The 20110-nt window shown below is 43.2% G+C and overlaps 1 protein-coding gene across 1 annotated transcript in view; it reads right to left on the reverse strand.

The window, feature by feature from the left end:
• LOC110529773 (sodium/potassium/calcium exchanger 4) overlaps positions 1 to 20110 on the reverse strand; it is a 77579-nt gene that overhangs the window by 18763 nt on the left and 38706 nt on the right. Inside the window, exons 3-5 of the mRNA XM_021612293.2 lie at positions 14669 to 14745; positions 1621 to 1695; positions 1190 to 1274 (exon numbers count right to left, since the gene is read on the reverse strand). Coding sequence (XP_021467968.1) covers positions 1190 to 1274; positions 1621 to 1695; positions 14669 to 14745 — 237 coding nt within the window. The remainder of the gene's footprint in view (positions 1 to 1189; positions 1275 to 1620; positions 1696 to 14668; positions 14746 to 20110) is intronic.

Consider the following 20110-nt stretch of genomic DNA (forward strand, 5'->3'; position numbering starts at 1 on the left):
ACCCCATCCCTGGTGTGTAGGTTTGTCTGACTTTTTGTTGAATTTTAACCTTGGTGTGTTGGTTAATCTCTAGTGGACAGAAATAGGGTGCCTATGGGTACCATTGTGTGCACACTGCCTGCCCTCCAGGACACCTACAACACCAGGTGTCGCAGGAAGTCCAAGAAGATCATGAGGGACCTAAGCCACCCAAGCCAAGGCCTGTTCTCCCGCTTCCATCACTCAAACGTGGGCAGTACAGGAGCATCATGGCTAAAACTATCAGACTGGCCAATAGCTTCTACCCTCAGACCATCAGGCTGCTGAATAGCCACCATAGTCAGCTACCTGCTCCGACTGCCCCCCCCCCCCCGGACTTCCTACACCTGCACTGTTGGAGCTCGGAGCTTAAGAATTTCACTGTATACTGCAACTACATCTGTGCATGTGACTAAATAAAAACATCTAGGATTGAATGCTATCGTAGCGTCGGTCAGCAGACTGTGGGATGTGAAGACTAAAGACAAAATGTTTTTGTCACTGGTCATTTGGACAAATCACACATTCGCAGGTGTTCACGTCTTTCAAATGTCGGGCGTGGATGGGACATGCTTTGGCTGAATATCCATTTAGGGAGGTGGAGACGTCGTTAGTCTGGTTAGTGTCTTTTATCATACATCTCCCCCAGAACCTAATCAAGCATCTGATGTAATTACACTCCCACACAAAACAAAACCGACACACACTACATACGCGCACAGGCACATCAGCAACACAAACACAAATACATACAATTCTTACACTCATCGTTTGCTGCTGCTACTCTGTTCTTTATTTCACTCTTATAATGATCTATCCTGATGCCTAGTCACTTTACCCTGCCGTCATGTACAAATCTACCTCAAATACCTCGTACCGCTGCACATTTGTACTGGTCCTCCCTGTAATATATAGTTCTATTCTTGTGTATTTTATTGTATTCCTTGTGTTACTATTTCATTTGTGAAACTCTGCATCTTTGGCAAGGACTGGTAAGCAAACATTTCACGGTAAAGTCTACACTCGTATTCGGAGCATGTGACAAATACAAATCAGAATCGACAGGATTTTAATTCTGGGTTTCCAAGTTTTCTGTGTTGTGTAAAGGAGCGTGTGAGTGTGCCGGTGTGTATTGGTGTGTGGGTGTGTGTGTGTGTGTGTCATATCTTACCAATGACGGAGGCAAACAGCTCGGGAGCAGAACTCCCAGCTGCCATAAAAGTGGCTCCGGCAACATCCTCACTTAAGTCTAGTTTCTAACAGACCGAAAGAGAGAACGAGAGAGGAGACAGGACTGGTTAGTTAGGCTGAGCTTCCCAAAGGCTTTGTAGGTTAAATGTGGCCCTTTAGTCATCATCTTGACAACCAAGACCACTCATAGAATAGCAAAGTACTTTGTTAGAAAGATTTGATTCAGTTCACGCAGAAAATATTGATTATCAAAAGCATTGCTCGAGAGAAGCAAAGTGCCGTCTTAGCTACTAAGTTGGCTGAAAACTCACCCGTGGTAAGGACATAATGCTAGAGCCACGGTGGGCCCATGCTAATATCTCAGACCAGTTTCACCAGATTAGATTGTGTGTCCTGACAAGAGTCTCTCACCTCACAGATCTTCTCCAGCGACGGTACAAAGTAGTCGTCACAGATTATAGCGAGGGCCAGGAACATATAGAGGGCCTGTCGAGACGGGAGAGAAGAGTCAGTGTGTATGCGTGTCTGAAACATTAACTTGGCTGAACAAATAGGAAAGTTGGAAGATCTCAATGAAGGAATGAAGGAGAGGTGAAGGATGAATGTAAAGAGCACTAGACCAAAGAAGGTGAGATACAGAAGAGCACTAGACCAAAGAAGGTGAGATACAGAAGAGCACTAGACCAAAGAAGGTGAGATACAGAAGAGCACTAGACCAAAGAAGGTGAGATACAGAAGAGCACTAGATCAAAGAAGGTGAGATACAGAAGAGCACTAGATCAAAGAAGATGATACAGCTATGATTAGATACAACAAGTAAGAAATGTGGTGAAAATGCTACCTATCATATCTGGCGGAAAGATGGAACAGCTACTACTGGATTAGGTAGAATTAATACCCTTCCAATCCTCTCAGATCTAAACAACTGACTAGTTGGGTAGGGGCTAGTTTAAAAATATATATTTCACCTTTATTTAACCAGGTAGGCTAGTTGAGAACAAGTTCTCATTTACAACTACGACCTGGCCAAGATAAAGCAAAGCAGTGTGACACAAACAACAACACAGAGTTACACATGGAATAAACAAACATACAGTCAATAATACAATAGAACAAGTCTATATACAGTGTGTGCAAATGAGGTGGGATAAGGGAGGTAAGGCAATAAATAGGCCATAGTGGTATTATAATTACAATATAGCAATTAAACACTGGAGTGATATAAGTACAGAAGATGAGTGTGCAAGTTGAGATATTGGGGTGCAAAGGAGGAAGATAAATCAAATAAAACACAGTATGGGGAACACCGGGTTGATTTGGGATCGATCCCATCACTTCGAAAACTGAATTTATTGGTTAAACATTTTCTGCAGTGCATCGTATTCTCCTAGCCTGGTGCCAGATCTCTGTTTGTGCTGTATAGCCAACTCCTATGATCATTGTCATGCCAAATAACCATGGCAGTTGGGAAGACCGCACAAAGAGATCTGGGACCAGGCAATTGTTCCTTACCATTGTGTGAGAGAATATAATCCTATTTCGGTACACTTGACGTGATAAACTCAGCATACTCAGATAACTCAGCAAAAAAAGAAACATCCTCTCAGTGTCAACTGCATTTATTTTCAGCAAACTTAACATGTAAATATTTGTATGAACATAACAAGATTCAACAACAGACATAAACTGAACAAGTTCCACAGATATGTGACTAACAGAAATGGAATAATGTGTCCCTGAACAAAAGGGGCGTCAAAATCAAAAGTACGAGTCAGTGTCTGGTGTGGCCACCAGCTGCAATAAGTACTGCAGTGCATCTCCTCCTCATGGACTGCACCATATTTGCCAGTTCTTGCTGTAAGATGTTACCCCACTCTTCCACCAAGGCACCTGCAAGTTCCCGGACATTTCTGGGGGGAATGGCCCTAGCCGTCACCTTTTGATCCAACAGGTCCCAGACGCGCTCAATGGGATTAAGACCCAGGCTTTTCGCTGGCCATGGCAGAACACTGACATTCCTGTCTTGCAGGAAATCACGCACAGAACGAGCCGTATGGCTGGTGGCATTGTCATGCTGGAGGGTCATGTCAGGATGAGCCTGCAGGAAGGGTACCACATGAGGGAGGAGGATGTCTTCCTTGTAACGAACAGCCTTGAGATTGCCTGCAATGACAACAAGCTCAGTCCGATGATGCTGTGACACACCACCTCAGACCATGACGGACCCTCCACCTCCAAATCGATCCCGCTCCAGAGTACAGGCAGGTAGCTAGCTACCTGGGGCAACAGGTAGCCTAGTGGTTAGAGCGTTGGACTTGTAACCGAAAGGTTGCAAGACTGAATCCCTGACAACGTAAAAATATGTTGTTCTGCCCCTGAACAAGGCAGTTAACCCACTGTTCCTAGGCTGTCATTGAAAATAAGAATTTGTTCTTAACCGACTTGCCTAGTTAATTAAAAGGTACGATAAACAGGCCTCAATGTAACGCTCATTCGTTTGACAATAAATGTGCATCCAACCGCAACTCAGTGAAGAGCTATTTTTGCCAGTCCTGTCTGGTCCAGCGACGTTGGGTTTGTGCCCATAGCCGATGTTGTTGCCTGTGATGTCTGGTGAGGACCTGCCTTACAACAGGCCTACAAGCCCTCAGTCCACCCTCAGCCTATTACGGACAGTCTGAGACTGATATAGGGATTGTGCATTCCTGGTGTCAGGCAGTTGTTGTTGCCATCCTGTACCTGTCCCGCAGGTGTGATGTTCGGATGTACCGATCCTGTGCAGGTGTTGGTACATGTGGTCTGCCACTGCGAGGATGATCAGCTGTCCGTCATGTCTCCCTGTAGCGCTGTCTTAAGCATCTCACAGTATGGACATAGCAATGGCCACATCTGCAGTCCTCATGCCTCCTTGCAGCATGCCTAAGGCACGTTCACACAGATCAGCAGGGACCCTGGGCATCTTTCTTTTGGTGTATTTCAGAGTCAGTAGAAAGGCCTCTTTCTTGTCCTAAGTTTTCATAACTGAGACTTTAATTACCTACCGTCTGTAAGCTGTTGCCGTCTGTAAGCTGTTGAAGAGGCACTGTTGCGCCCTCTTCACCACACTGTCTGTGTGGGTGGACCATTTCAGTTTGTCTGTGATGTGTACGCCGAGGAACTTAAATCTTCCACATTCTCCACTACTGTCCCTTCGATGTGGATAGGGGGGTGCTCCTTCTGCTGTTTCCAGTCCACGATCATCTCCTTTGTTTTGTTGATGTTGAGTGAGAGGTTGTTTTCCTGACACCACACTCCGAGGGCCCTCACCTCCTCCCTGTAGGCTGTCTCGTCGTTGTTGGTAATCAAGCCCACTACTGTTGTGTCGTTTGCAAACTTGATGATTGAGTTGGAGGCGTGCATGCCCACGCAGTCATGGGTGAACAGGGAGTACAGGAAGGGGCTGAGCATGTACCCCTGTGTGTTGTGATGAGGGTCAGCGAAGTGGAGATGTTGTTTCCTACATTCACCACCAGGGTGTGGTCAGTCAAAAAGTCCATTACCCAAATGCACAGGGCGGGGTTGAGACCCAGGGCCTCCAGCTTAATGATAAGCTTGGAGGGTACTATGGTGTTGAATGCTGAGCTGTAGTCAATGAACAGCATTCTTACAAGTATTCCTCGTGTCCAGATGGGATAGGGCAGTGTGCAGTGTGATGGTGATTGCATCATCTGTGAACCTGTTGGGGCAGTATGCAAACTGAAGTGGATCTAGGGTGGCAGGTAAGGTGGAGGTGATATGATCCTTGACTTGTCTCTCAAAGCACTTCATGATGACAGAAGTGAGTGCTACGGCGCGGTAGTAATTTAGTTCAGATATATCTTTGCCTTCTTCGGTTCAGGAACAATGGTAGCCATCGTGAAGCATGTGGGGACAGCAGACTGGAATAGGGAGCGATTGAATATGTCCGTAAACACACTAGCCAGCTGGACTGCAAATGCTCTGAGGATGCGGCTAGGGATGCCGTCTGGGCCAGCAGTCTTGCGAGGGTTAACACGCTTAAATGTCTTACTCACATCAGCCAGGGAGAAGGAGAGGGGGGAGGCACAGTCCTTGTTAGCAAGCCGCAATGGTGGCACTGTATTTATTTTTACATTTAATTTATTTTTTTCACCTTTATTTAACCAGGTAGGCTAGTTGAGAACAAGTTCTCATTTGCAACTGCGACCTGGCCAAGATAAAGCATAGCAATTCGACACATACAACAGAGTTACACATGGAATAAACAAAACCTAGTCAATAATACAGTAGAACAAAAGAAAACAAAAAGTCTATATACAGTGAGTGCAAATGACAGCTGGCGCTTAAAGCTGACAGCTGGCGCTTAAAGCTAGTGAGGGAGATGTGAGTCTCCAGCTTCAGAGATTTTTGCAGTTCGTTCCAGTCATTGGCAGCAGAGAACTGGAAGGAAAGACGACCAAAGGAGGAATTGGCTTTGGGGGTAACCAGTGAGATATACCTGCTGGAGCGCGTGCTACGAGTGGGTGCTGCTATGGTGACCAGTGAGCTGAGATAAGGTGGGGCTTTACCTAGCAGAGCACCTGTAGCCAGTGGGTTTGGTGACGAGTATGAAGCGAGGGCCAACCAACGAGAGTGTACAGGTCGCAATGGTGGGTAGTGTATGGGGCTTTGGTGACAAAACAGATGGCACTGTGATATACTGCATCCAGTTTGTTGAGTAGAGTGTTGGAGGCTATTTTATAGATGACATCACCGAAGTTGAGGATCGGTAGGATGGTCATTTTTACGAGGGTATGTTTGCAGCATGAGCGAAGGATGCTTTGTTGCGATATAGGAAGCCAATTCTAGATTTAATTTTGGATTGGAGATGCTTAATGTGAGTCTGGAAGGAGAGTTTACAGTCTAACCAGACACCTATGTATTTGTAGTTGTCCATGTATTCTAAGTCAGAGCCGTCCAGAGTAGTGATGCTGGACAGGTGAGCAGGTGCGGGCAGCGATCGGTTGAAAAGCATGCATTTAGTTTTACTTGCATTTAAGAGCAGTTGGAGGCTACGGAAGGAGAGTTGTATGGCATTGAAGCTCGCCTAGAGGTTAGTTAACACAGTGTCCAAAGAGTGGCCAGAAGTATACAGAATGGTGTCATCTGCGTAGAGGTGTATCAGAGAATCACCAGCAGCAAGAGCAACATCATTGATGTATACAGAGAAGAGAGTCAGCCCGAGGATTGAACCCTGTGGCACCTCCATAGAGACTGCCAGAGTTCTGGACAACAGGCCCTCCGATTTGACACACTGAACTCTATCAGAGAAGTAGATGTTAAACCAGGCAAGACAATCATTTGAGAAACCAAGGCTGTCGAGTCTGCCACTAAGAATGTGGTGATTGACAGAGTCGAAAGCCTTGGCCAGGTCGATGAATACGGCTGCACAGTATTGTGTCTTATTGATGATGTCGTTTAGAACCTTGAGCGTGGCTGAGGTGTACCCATGACCAGCTCTGAAACCAGATTGCATAGCGGAGAAGGTACGGTGGGATTCGAAATGGTCGGTAATCTGTTTGTTAACTTGGCTTTCGAAGACCTTAGAAAGACAGGGTAGGATAGATATAGGTCGGTAGCAGTTTGGGCTAGAGTGTCACCCCCTTTGAAGAGGGGGATGACCGCGGCAGCTTTCCAATCTTTGGGAATCTCAGACGATACGAAAGAGAGGTTGAACAGGCTAGTAATAGGGGTTGCAACCATTTCGGCAGATAATTTTAGAAAGAGAGGGTCCAGATTGTCTAGCCCGGCTGATTTGTAGGGGTCCAGATTTTGCAGCTCTTTCAGAACATCAGCAATCTGGATTTGGGTGAAGCAGAAATGGTGCGGGCTTTGGCGGATTGCTGTGGAGGGTGCCGGGCAGTTGACCGGGGTAGGGGTAGCCAGGTGGAAAGCATGGCCATAGTGGATTTATCGGTGGTGACAGTGTTTCCTAGCCTCAGAGCAGTGGGCAGCTGGGAGGAGGTGCTCTTATTCTCCATGGACTTTACAGTGTCCCAGAATTTTTTTGAGTTAATACTACAGGTTGCAAATTTGTTTGAAAAAGCTAGCCTTAGCTTTCCTAACTGCCTTTGTATATTTGTAATTAACATATCACTGGGGCTATTCGATGCTAATGCAGAACACCACAGGATGTTTTTGTGCTGGTCAAGGGCAGACAGGTCTGGAGTGAACCAAGGACTATATCTATTCCTAGTTCTACATTTTTTGAATGGGGCATGCTTATTTAAGATGGTGAGGAAGGCACTTTTAAAGAATAGCCAGGCATCATCTACTGACGGGATGAGGTTAATGTAATTCCAGGATATCCCGGCCAGGTCGATTGGAAAGGTGTTTGGGAGCGTTTGACAGTGATGAGGGGTGGTCGTTTGGTCGCAGACCCATTATGGATGCAGGCAATGAGGCAGTGATCGCTGAGATCTTGATTGAAAACAGCAGAGGTGTATTCGGAGGGCGAGTTAGTTAGGATGACATCTATGAGGGTGCCCATGTTTACAAATTTGGAGTTGTACCTGGTAGGTTCATTGATAATTTGTGTGAGATTGAGGGCATCTAGCTTGGATTATAGGATGGCCGGGGTGTTAAGCATGTCCCAGTTTAGGTCACCTAGTAGCACGAGCTCAGAAGATAGATGGCGGGCAATCAATTCACATATGGTATCGAGGGCACAGCTGGGGGCAGAGGGAGGTCTATAGCAAGCGGCAACCGTGAGAGACTTGTTTCTGGAAAGGTTCATTTTTAGAAGTAGAAGCTCGAATTGTTTGGGTACAGACTTGGATAGCCTGCAGAGTTATGCATTACTATCTTTGCAGTAGATTGCAACACCGCCCTCTTTGGCAGTTCTATCTTGGCGGAAAATGTTATAGTTAGCAATGGTGATGGAGAAGAGGACTGGCCACCCCACATAGCCTGGTTCCTCTCTAGGTTTCTTCCTAGGTTTTGGCCTTTCTAGGGAGTTTATCCTAGCCACCGTGCTTCTACACCTGCATTGCTTGCTGTTAGGGGTTTTAGGCTGGGTTTCTGTACAGCACTTTGAGATATCAGCTGATGTACGAAGGGCTATATAAATAAATTTGATTTTGATTTGATTTGATTTCAGGGTTTTTGGTGGTTTTCCTTAGCCAGGATTCAGACATGGCTAAGACATCTGGGTTGGCAGAGTGTGCTAAAGCAGTGAGTAAAACAAACTTAGGGAGTAGGCTTCTAATGTTAACATGCATGAAACCAAGGCTTTTACGGTTACAGTCAACAAATGAGAGCACCTGGGGAGTGGGAGTGGAGCTAGGCACGGCAGGACCTGGATTAACCTCAACATCACCAGAGGAACAGAGGAGAAGTAGGATAAGGGTACGGCAATGCTATACGAAATGGCCGTCTAGCACGTTCGGAACAGAGAGTAAAAGGAGCAGGTTTCTGGGCACGACAGCATAGATTCAAGGCATAGTGTACAAACAAAGGTAAGGTAGGATGTGAGTACATTGGAGGTAAACCTAGGCATTGAGTAATGATGAGAGAGATAGTCTCTAGAGACGTTTAAACCAGGTGATGTCATCGCATATGTAGGAGGTGGAACAACATGGTTGGTTAAGGCATATTGAGCAGGGATAGAGGCTCTACAGTAAAATAAGACAGTAATCACTAACCAGGACAGTAATGGACAAGGCATTTTGATATTAGGGAGAGACATGCGTAGCCAAGTGAACATATGGGTCCAGTGAGTGGTTGGGCTGACTGGGGATACGGCGATTCAGACAGTTAGCAGGCCGATGCTAACACGCTAACAGTTAGTAGGCCGGGGCTAAACAAGCTAGCAGTTAGCAGACCGTTGGCAGGCAAGCTAGCAGTTAGCAGACCGGGGCTAGCAAGTTAGCCTATGGGGGACATCGCAATGGGGGTAAGTCTGTTTTTGCCTCTTCGTGCGGTGGCATCGATAGACCAGTCGTGGAATTAGTAGGGTTCCAAGAAGCTCTAGGTAGCTAGCAGACCTAGCAGGTTAGCAGAATGGGCCTTCAGTGGACGTCGCGCCTGAGGGGCCTGTTGGAATCTTCGGGCAGATTATGTCGGTATTCCAGTCGCAGAGGAATATTACCCTCAAAGCAGGCAAAGAAGGTGTTTCGTTTGTCTGGAAGCGTGACATCGGCGTCCGTAACGTGGCTGGTTTTCTTTTTGTAGTCCATGATTTCCTGTAGACCCTGCCACATACGTCTCGTGTCTGAGCCGTTGAATTGCAACTCCACTTTGTCCCTATACTGACATTTCACTTGTTTGATTGCCTTCCTGGGGGAATAACTATACTGTTTATATTCAGCCATGGATGCCGCCATCCATCCATGGTTTCTGGTTAGGGTAGGTTTTAATAGTGGTTACAACATCTCCAATGCACTTCCTTATAAATTCACTCACCAAGTCGGCGTACAGATCGATGTTATTCTCTGAGGCTGCCCGGAACATTTCCCAGTCCGCGAGATCAAAACCATCTTGACGCGTGGATTCCGATTGGTCAGACCAGCATTGAATGGTTCTAGTCACAGGTACTACCTATTTGAGTTTCTGCCTATAAGACTGTAGGAGCAAGATGGAGTCGTGGTAGGATTTGCCGAAGCGAGAACGAGGAAGGGCATTGTATGCATCGCAGAAGTTAGAGTAGCAGTGATCGAGTGTATTGATAATGCGAGTGCTGCAATCAATATGCTGATAGAATTTAGGTAGCCTTGTTCTCAAATGTGCTTTGTTAAAATCCCCAGCTACAATAAATGTAGCCTCAGGATATATGGTTTCCAGTTTACATAGAGTTCAGTGAAGTTCCTTGAGGCCCATCGTGGTGTCTGCTTGAGGGGGTATATACACACAGCTGTGGCGATAACTGACAAGAATTATCTTGGGAGATAATATAGCCGGCATTTGATTTTAAGGAATTCTATGTCAGGTTAGCAGAATGACTTGAGTTCCTGTATGTTGTTATGATTACACCATGAGTCGTTAATCATGAGGCATACACCCCCGCCCTTTTTCTTCCCAGGGAGGTGTTTATCTCTCGGTGCGACGCATGAAGAAGACTCAATAACGCATTAAAGCCAAATTAAGTCAGTTAAAGATGGCATCTCAGAGAAATAACATGCACAGTTTGAGTTACTCCAGGAAGTGACATTGCTGGCTCTCTCATTGAGTAACTCAAGTTGAAGGTCAACCTGGGTACTGCAGGCTCTCATTAGCAACTAAATTATACTTTTACAGTAAAACGTCAATTAAACATTGTCTCAAATAAGTGCATGTCCCTCTAAATTGCCGTGCAAAAAAAATAAACGCAGGGTCTAAATGAATTGTTTACAAGGTTACCATGTATTATTTACGAGGTTTAATGTTTAATTTGTGACATAAAAAAATTCAGCAATGACTCGAAAAAATGATGGCAATTATACATTTTTATTGCCAGGAAGAAACTGCTTGCCATTTGCTGCTATCAGCTGAGAACTGCTGGAAAGCACAAAAACAGTCAACAACTTCGGGAGCACAGACCCTTAGAAATAGCCTGAACGCCATCTAGTGACCAAAGTAAGAACTGCCTGAAAATGCAGTCAAATAGGAGAATCATTATTCTGTCAAGGAAAAGTGTTGTTAAAAAAAATAATAGAGGCATACTAAGATGAAAGAAACGTGACAGCGTGTAAATGACAACACATTAGTGCAGGAAATGAAGAAATTGATTAAAATGCATGTAATTAAACAATTAACTATGCAAATGGTGTATTATATGCAATTATTGGTATCATGATTGTTTTCTAAACATTGTTATTTACACAAAGTTTGACAACGAAGATTGCCATTTTTTCATTCACTACAATTGGGGATAGTGTTTTCTGCTAACAATGCCTGGAGTACCGCGGTCGGCCTTGAGAGGGGGAAGAGGGGGAAGTAGTTCTCCCCGGTGTGAGATCAAGCTGAGGTGTATTGTTGTTAAAGGAGATTGAGGTATGCCAGTCCAAATTCAACCCATAGCCTCCTACAGAGACACCTCTTGATCATACTTGTACATCTGAAAGAATGTGTGGGGGGGGGGGTGTACTAGATGTCCATTGAAACTGAGGGGTCCTATGATCCTTAAATATTTTACATTTTCAATATATGAAAAAAATATTTTTAAAAGTATTAATGTGAAAATATTGAATATTGCCATCAGTAACCCCACAAACATTTGTCGTGCATGACGCCACTGTTGGAAACTCCAGCACATTGTCGTGCCTTTGGCTATGCCGGATTAAGTGATATGACATGCTATTCTATGAAATCATTTCTCCGTAATTAATACCACCTGATTGAGCTAATCATGTAAATGTAATTAACTAGAGAGTCGGGCAACACAAAATAATATTTATAGAGCTGTTACAGTGCCTTGCGAAAGTATTCGGCCCCCTTGAACTTTGCAACCTTTTGCCACATTTCAGGCTTCAAACATAAAGATATAAAACTGTATTTTTTTGTGAAGAATCAACATCAAGTGGGACACAATCATGAAGTGGAACGACATTTATTGGATATTTCAAACTTTTTTTAACAAATCAATAACGGAAAAATTGGGCGTGCAAAATTATTCAGCCCCCTTAAGTTAATACTTTGTAGCGCCACCTTTTGCTGCGATTACAGCTGTAAGTCGCTTGGGGTATGTCTCTATCAGTTTTGCACATCGAGAGACTGAAATTTTTTCCCATTCCTCCTTGCAAAACAGCTCGAGCTCAGTGAGGTTGGATGGAGAGCATTTGTGAACAGCAGTTTTCAGTTCTTTCCACAGATTCTCGATTGGATTCAGGTCTGGACTTTGACTTGGCCATTCTAACACCTGGATATGTTTATTTTTGAACCATTCCATTGTAGATTTTGCTTTATGTTTTGAATCATTGTCTTGTTGGAAGACAAATCTCCGTCCCAGTCTCAGGTCTTTTGCAGACTCCATCAGGTTTTCTTCCAGAATGGTCCTGTATTTGGCTCCATCCATCTTCCCATCAATTTTAACCATCTTCCCTGTCCCTGCTGAAGAAAAGCAGGCCCAAACCATGATGCTGCCACCACCATGTTTGACAGTGGGGATGGTGTGTTCAGCTGTGTTGCTTTTACGCCAAACATAACGTTTTGCATTGTTGCCAAAAAGTTCAATTTTGGTTTCATCTGACCAGAGCACCTTCTTCCACATGTTTGGTGTGTCTCCCAGGTGGCTTGTGGCAAACTTTAAACGACACTTTTTATGGATATCTTTAAGAAATGGCTTTCTTCTTGCCACTCTTCCATAAAGGCCAGATTTGTGCAATATACGACTGATTGTTGTCCTATGGACAGAGTCTCCCACCTCAGCTGTAGATCTCTGCAGTTCATCCAGAGTGATCATGGGCCTCTTGGCTGCATCTCTGATCAGTCTTCTCCTTGTATGAGCTGAAAGTTTAGAGGGACGGCCAGGTCTTGGTAGATTTGCAGTGGTCTGATACTCCTTCCATTTCAATATTATCGCTTGCACAGTGCTCCTTGGGATGTTTAAAGCTTGGGAAATCTTTTTGTATCCAAATCCGGCTTTAAACTTCTTCACAACAGTATCTCGGACCTGCCTGGTGTGTTCCTTGTTCTTCATGATGCTCTCTGCGCTTTTCACGGACCTCTGAGACTATCACAGTGCAGGTGCATTTATACAGAGACTTGATTACACACAGGTGGATTGTATTTATCATCATTAGTCATTTAGGTCAACATTGGATCATTCAGAGATCCTCACTGAACTTCTGGAGAGAGTTTGCTGCACTGAAAGTAAAGGGGCTGAATAATTTTGCACGCCCAATTTTTCAGTTTTTGATTTGTTAAAAAAAGTTTGAAATATCCAATAAATGTCGTTCCACTTCATGATTGTGTCCCACTTGTTGTTGATTCTTCACAAAAAAATACAGTTTTATATCTTTATGTTTGAAGCCTGAAATGTGGCATAAGGTCGCAAAGTTCAAGGGGGCCGAATACTTTCGCAAGGCACTGTATCTTCCGAATAAACTCTTAAAGACCTAGTAATATTTTACATCAATAGCAGTCAATATCAATCGTCCTCTTACTTCAGTCTCATTTGAAAGTTGTAAATTCTTGGTTATCGGCACAAACCCTGGCTAACAATTTGAATCAGCAATACAAAATTGGGTTTAATTATTGATTTACTAAATACCTAACTAATCACACAGAATTACACTTACACATAATTAAATCATAACTTGATTACAAATTACGTCATAAAGGAAAACGTCCCTAGCGGGCGGAACAGATATGACATCTTGTTACACAAAAGAAAAGGGGCTGGGTTTGAGTGAAGGAGCAGGAAGACTGAGGAACAAAGGGAAGAAGTTGGGCTATCGTAAATACAGTATCTTATGCATTCTAAATTACCGCCCATTTGGAAAAGGAAAATGAAATAAATATTTACTCTGTGCTGCGCTTCGGTAGGTTGGTGGTAGATGGAAGGCTGTGTTGCCAAAACGAGTCCTTTGAAGAATGTCTCTGGTTGTCAATTGGATACGTTGTAGTAACGTTGTTGGGTGATAGACGGGATACTCTGTCTGTTCCTTCCTAACCCTCGTTGCATCTGCTGTTGCTAACTCAACGGCTAGGAGGTATCACTTCTGTAGTGAATAAGAGTTCAAAGTTCATACCATTCGCAACCAAAGCTCACGCGGATGTTGTCTTCGTTCTGTAGTTATTATCTGAACCATTCTGACATCGGACCGTCGTCCTCACATCTTTGGAACCATTAGTTATATTGTCGTCAAGGGCTTGTTTAGGAAGGCAGAGGAGGGCGTGTTTGAAAAGTTTTATAGCCCATGTCCCTTCACAGGGCTGATTGAGCAGAGCCATATCTTATGAAAACCCAAATCTCACATTTAAGAAGCTAAGATCACATTTCATCCCATCACGAATAATTTCATATTCAAACATTTAAATTGAACAATTCCATGTGAATCCGATAACTCTGATGTGTAGACTTTCCACTGTAGAGTTTATGTAATCTTATCATTGATGAGAATGTCTCAGATGACAACCGGACATCATATTCATTAAGTACTACCGCATATGTTCAATTGTTCGGATTACCAGAATATAGTTCATTTCCCCCCACCTACTGATGTTCCCAGAATCTCTATGTTAACCAAGGGTTTTGCAAATGTAACCTCAGTACGGTAGAGAGAGGAAAAAGGGGGGGGAAGGGGTATTTATGACTGTCATAAACCTACCCCCCAGGCCAACGTCATGACAACATCATTCTAAGAGTAAGGTCTAGGTGGAGTCATTCTTATATTGCTTACACCTTTCATACCTACAGTATTAGGGGCAATCAAGAAGTGTCCACTAACTAGGTGTGAGAACAAGAGGTTGACCTAGTAATAGAAGCATTAAAGCGCTCTCTTACCGCCACGATGTGCAGCAGGACGGCCCCACTCTTGCGCTCGTAGTTGGAAAACATGTCTTCAGGGAACTCCTTGATAGCTGAGAAGAGAAAACAACATCACGGTGTGTCAGTAATGTGACTGATGTGCCAGATTCCCCCTTGTCCACAACCAAGGATGAGTTTACCTTGTGTGGTGGCGGCACTGACAAAGAGCTTGGTAAGACTTAAATGTTCAAGTCAACATTACTTAATTTGCAATACGTCACCAAAGGATCCTCCTCAACCCCTAAAAAAAGACAGTGAGGTAATACTTAAAAAGCATGAACGGGTCTTGTGTTCAGTAGGGAGTAAACGTTTGGAAACCTATAAAGCCGGGATGAACTACCTGAACTTGTCCAATAGGGCCGGATTGGCAATCTGGCAAATGCCAGAGGGCCGGACCATTATTTGTTGGGTGGGCTGGTCGAAATTGACACACAAATAAAATGTTTGAATATATATATATATATATATATATATATATATATATATATATATATATATATATATATATATATATATATATATATATATATATATATATATATTCAGAGTACCAGTCAAGTTTGGACACTCACAGTTTGGATACTCATTCCAGAGTTTATTCCAGAGTTCATTTATTGACTATTGTCTACATTGTAGAATAATAGTGAAGTGTTAAATAAATCAAATATATTTTATATTTGAGAACCTTCAAAGTAGACACCCTTTGCCTTGATGACAGCTTTGCACACTCTTGGCATTCTCTCAACCAGCTTCATGAGGTAGTCATCTGGAATGCATTTCAATTAACAGGTGTGCCTTGTTAAAAGTTCATTTGTGGAATTTCTTTCCTTCTTAATGCCTTTGAGCCAATCAGTTATGTTGCGACAAGGTAGGGGTGGTATACAGATGATAGGGCTATTTGGTGAAAGACCGAGTCCATATTATGGCAAGGACAGCTCAAATCAACAAAGACAAATAACAGTTCATCATTAAGACATGAAGGTAATTCAATGCAGAAAATGTCAAGAACTTTGAACATTTCTTCAAGTGCAGTCCCAAAAACCATCAAGCGTTATGATGAAACTGGACCATCACAGGAAAAGGAAGACCCAGAGATACCGCTACTGCAGAGGATAAGTTTGTGAGAGTTAACTGCACCTCAGATTGCAGCCCAAAAAAATGCTTCACAGAGTTCTAGGAAAACTTAACCAGCATGGCTAGCACAGCATTCTGAAGCGATTTTCCATCCCATCTGGTTTGCGCTTAGTTGGACTATCATCTGTTTTTCAACAGGACAATGACCCAACACACCTCAAGGCTGTGAATGGTCTACTTGACGGAGTGCTGCATTGGATGACCTGGCCTCCACAATCACTCGAGCTCAACCCAATTGAGATGATCTGGGATGAATTGGACCGCAGTGTGAAGGAAAAGCAGCCAACAAGTGCTCAGCATATGTTCAAGACTGTTGGAAAAGCATTTCAGGTGAAGCTGGTTGAGAGAATGCCAAGTGTGTGCAAAGCTGTCATCAAGGCAAAGGGTGGCTACTATAAAGAATCTCAAATATATTTTGATTTGTTTAACACTTTTTTTGGTTACTACATGATTCCATGTGTTATTTCATAGTTTTGATGTAAGGGAAAGGTCTTCGCTATTATTCTACAATGTAGAAAATAGTGAATATAAAGAAACACTCTTGAATGAATAGGTGTCCAAATTTTAAACTAATATATATATATATATATATATATATATATATATAACATTTGTGGGAGGCATCCCAGATTACAGGCTGACCGCTGACTCTATTGACCCCAGTACTGACCCCTGTACTGCCCAAGACCGTGGTCACTCCTTTCAGTATCTGGCCGCAGCAGAAAGAAACAGACTGGCCCTCCATGGGAGCCGCTAGTGTCTGTATCAGGAATGGTGTTAAGTCCACCAGAGGTCAGATGTACACCTGCATGTGCCTTCTCTTCCTATCTCTTACATAATGTACAACAATGTGCCAGGCAGTAAGGATACTAGAGCATAAAGTTATATAATCATAGATTGTCCAAAATACACAGTAGGCTACATTTAGATCAGATAGACAGTATATATTTGTTTTGATGTACTGGTGCATTTGCATGTGGCTTGAAAAAAAATGCTTACCCCAGATAATTGGAAAATAAACTGAAACAACAATGCATTACCATCCACACAGAAATACTACGCACAGTTTAACAGAGAACGCACCAATGCATTTTGATCTTCTGTCGCATATGGACCCATGAAATGACAATGTACGCCTGAGACAACGAACGCCTAATGCAATCCACCGCCTATTAACATTAGAGGGCGCTCATGACTGATTTACAAAACCAAGTTTGGACTCCTCCTTGGCACCGCTGCTTTGGCCCAACTCTTCAAAGGGACATCATATGAGATGTACAGTTTGACATCCCTTCCCCCAGTAGGCATACCGGTAAAAAGAGGGACCGTTAAAGGACCGTCAACTTCAGATATGGGTCCAGGATTTCCTTGGTCATTATCCATGGTAGTGACTCTCCACTAGTAGCGTGATTTTTTTATATTAGCACAGGTATCGGTCCTTTGCCACGTGACACCACACCCTGCTCTGAAATCTCTGTAAGGCAGGGAGCCTTATATAATCTATGGAGAGTCTTCCCAGACTTCAGTGTGGAAAAACATTTCATCGTGCATTATATTTTGCTCATTTTATTTATGAAACCATGTCATGTGGCAAAAGCGTTGTCATGTGACCACCGCTCACAAGAGCAATTACTTAGAACATGACAGCTGACAACAAGGGTCTTTAGGCTACTTGAGCGACATGCAACGTAACAATAATACACTGTGTTTTCACAGAGAGCCCAATTCTGATCATTTTTCCACTAATTGGTATTTTGACCAATCACATCAGCTCTTTTCACATCAGATCTATTTCAGGTCAAAAGACCTATTAGTGAAGAAAAAAAACATCAGAATTAGGCTGCCTGTGTAAACATAGCCTTAAATAGGCCTATGCTACTTCAGAAAATACAGTAGGTAGCCTATCAATCGCTTGACTCATTTGGCAATGATGACTACAAAGCTTAGAGGAATCGAAAAATAGAGCTGCCAACCAAGTCATCAAGAATATTTTCCCCTTTCTTATAGTGCGCTTTAACCCGCTCTGTTGCCTAAATCGCCCACATTTTCCCTTCCTTGTCTGTAATTAAAAGAAGCATCAGACTCGGGAGATCTGTGAATCAATCAATAATTGAATGGCTCTACCCGCCATCCCTCTCGGTCCCTTTCTGTAGTTAACGTCACAACCCCTTAGTGATACAACACAATCAAGTCTGGCTGTGTGCGTGGTATAATGCCACGATCAAAACAACTGGGAACCATGAACTCGGAAATTTCCGACTTCCGACTTCAGTGTGTTCAAGAGAACTGGGAACTCTGGGGGGGGGGGAAACAAGCTACGACGGGGAGCATTTTTTGGAACCGTCACCCAATTCGGAATTCCAAATCGGAAACTGGTCGAGTTCCCAGTTGCCTTGAAAGCACCCACCCAGAAGTATGATGGCAAAGGTACTAAAAGCCTTCTTCACATTAGCAGTTTGAAGTCAAATCCTATCTTTTTGCATATCTGATTCGAATCTGTTATTTTTCCTGTAGTCTGAACAGCCAAAAAGCACATGGAATCAGATATTTCAAGCAGCTTTTCAAACCACCTTCGTAGGTGTTTTGAAGTCAGATACAAATCTGATTCCTGGCCATGCAACTTGTGTCTGAATAGTCAAATCTGATTTATTTGCCCTCAAGTGGTTTATAGACTGTTATTTAGCATATATTGTTGCTTGCTAGCTACACTGTTGACAGTTTGTCAAATTAGTGAATGCTCTAGAAAGCTAAACATCTACCTAGCTAGCTAGTTGACTGTCTTGGCTAGCCAAAAAGGACACATTTTAAAAGTTGGATAATCTTATCTCTTAAGGCTTTAAAAGTGTTCTTACACTATGATTTTGAACATTCAAATGAACTGGGAAAGGTCCATGGCAGGCATTGTGGTCACCTTACATAACTTCTGAGTGATAAGAAACAGGAGCACCACCACCAATCAGCCTACACCACTGCGCACACACTTGTTGTTACTATGACAACTAGCGTAGCCATGCCAGAAAATGACTGCTGTCTCAACACACACAAATCCGATTTGGTCACATGCAACATTCTGTTTAGACAGTCAGTATTCCAAAAGGCTTTTAGAGGACGCCTCTGAGAACTGGGAGCTAGCGCACAGTTGGGCGGGCAGAGGGGGTCTGGTCACCTCTCTCCCGCTCTCAAAGCAGTGTAAACAGTGAACCAGACACCATCTGCACACAGTTTGCCCTTGTACCTCCCTGCAGAGGTCTGTCCAGACATGAACATGCTTCAACAGACGTTTCCACACGGGGATAGGCAGGGGATCGCTTGATTACCACTACAGCTGACAGAGAACAGCGGCGGCAGAAGGAGGGTGCTCCAGTGCAGCTTGATTAAATGTCGCGTCCCAAACCTAGCCAAACAACTGATTCATATAGACAGGTTAATTGATACGTTTTCCACTAGTGTAGGCTTGAGGTTTAAAAAGGTGGCACATTTGACAAGTCAGTGGATCAGAGTTGATGGCATATTTGCACAGGAAAGTCTGCTGCGTTCTGCGCGTTGCTGCAGTTCCTTAGTGTGAAACAATGCGTCAGTGTGTGTCTGTGTGGTAACCTTGTGGGATACCTTTGAAAGTAGGCTATGTATCATTCAGTTTCAACATGAGTCAACCTTGAAATAGCCTAATGTTCTTGTTGGATTGGAATCAACATTCTTGAACATGGTCAACAATAATCTAATCTCAGTCTCTCACCACCTAGCCATACATAAAATAGGAATATCTGGGTAGCACCTAAATGTCCAAAATTGGCACTGATATGAATGTCAAGTGGCACACCATACATTTGTGTATTGCCATAGTGGAACTTCAAATCACATGCAGTGAGTCAACTAGGCCCCATACCAGACCTGGGCAGAACATTTTTGTATTTTTTTGTTTATTTGAAAATACCAACTTTTCAAATACTCATGGTAGTCGAATATAGTTTTATAGAGTTTCAACTAAAAGGTAACCATTTTCTTTATTCAAATACAGATCTCAGAATCAAATATTATTTAAGTGTTTTGAATACCTCTCAGAAAACCCTATTATATTTGAAGGTATTTGAACATATGCTAGTTATTTGAAAACAAAAAAATTATTTATTTGATGGCTGCCAAATATTTGATGAAGAACCAAAAACTACAACAGCTCGTTGAATTAGTCTAACAACGGTTTGGAGGGCTTTCAGATATTAATCTTATAATAAAATACATGGGGGACATGGAATCTCATCATTCGAGTAGACCACTTGCGCAGCT

The sequence above is a fragment of the Oncorhynchus mykiss genome, chromosome 8 (assembly GCF_013265735.2).
Source record: "Oncorhynchus mykiss isolate Arlee chromosome 8, USDA_OmykA_1.1, whole genome shotgun sequence".
NCBI classification, from domain to species: domain Eukaryota; kingdom Metazoa; phylum Chordata; class Actinopteri; order Salmoniformes; family Salmonidae; genus Oncorhynchus; species Oncorhynchus mykiss.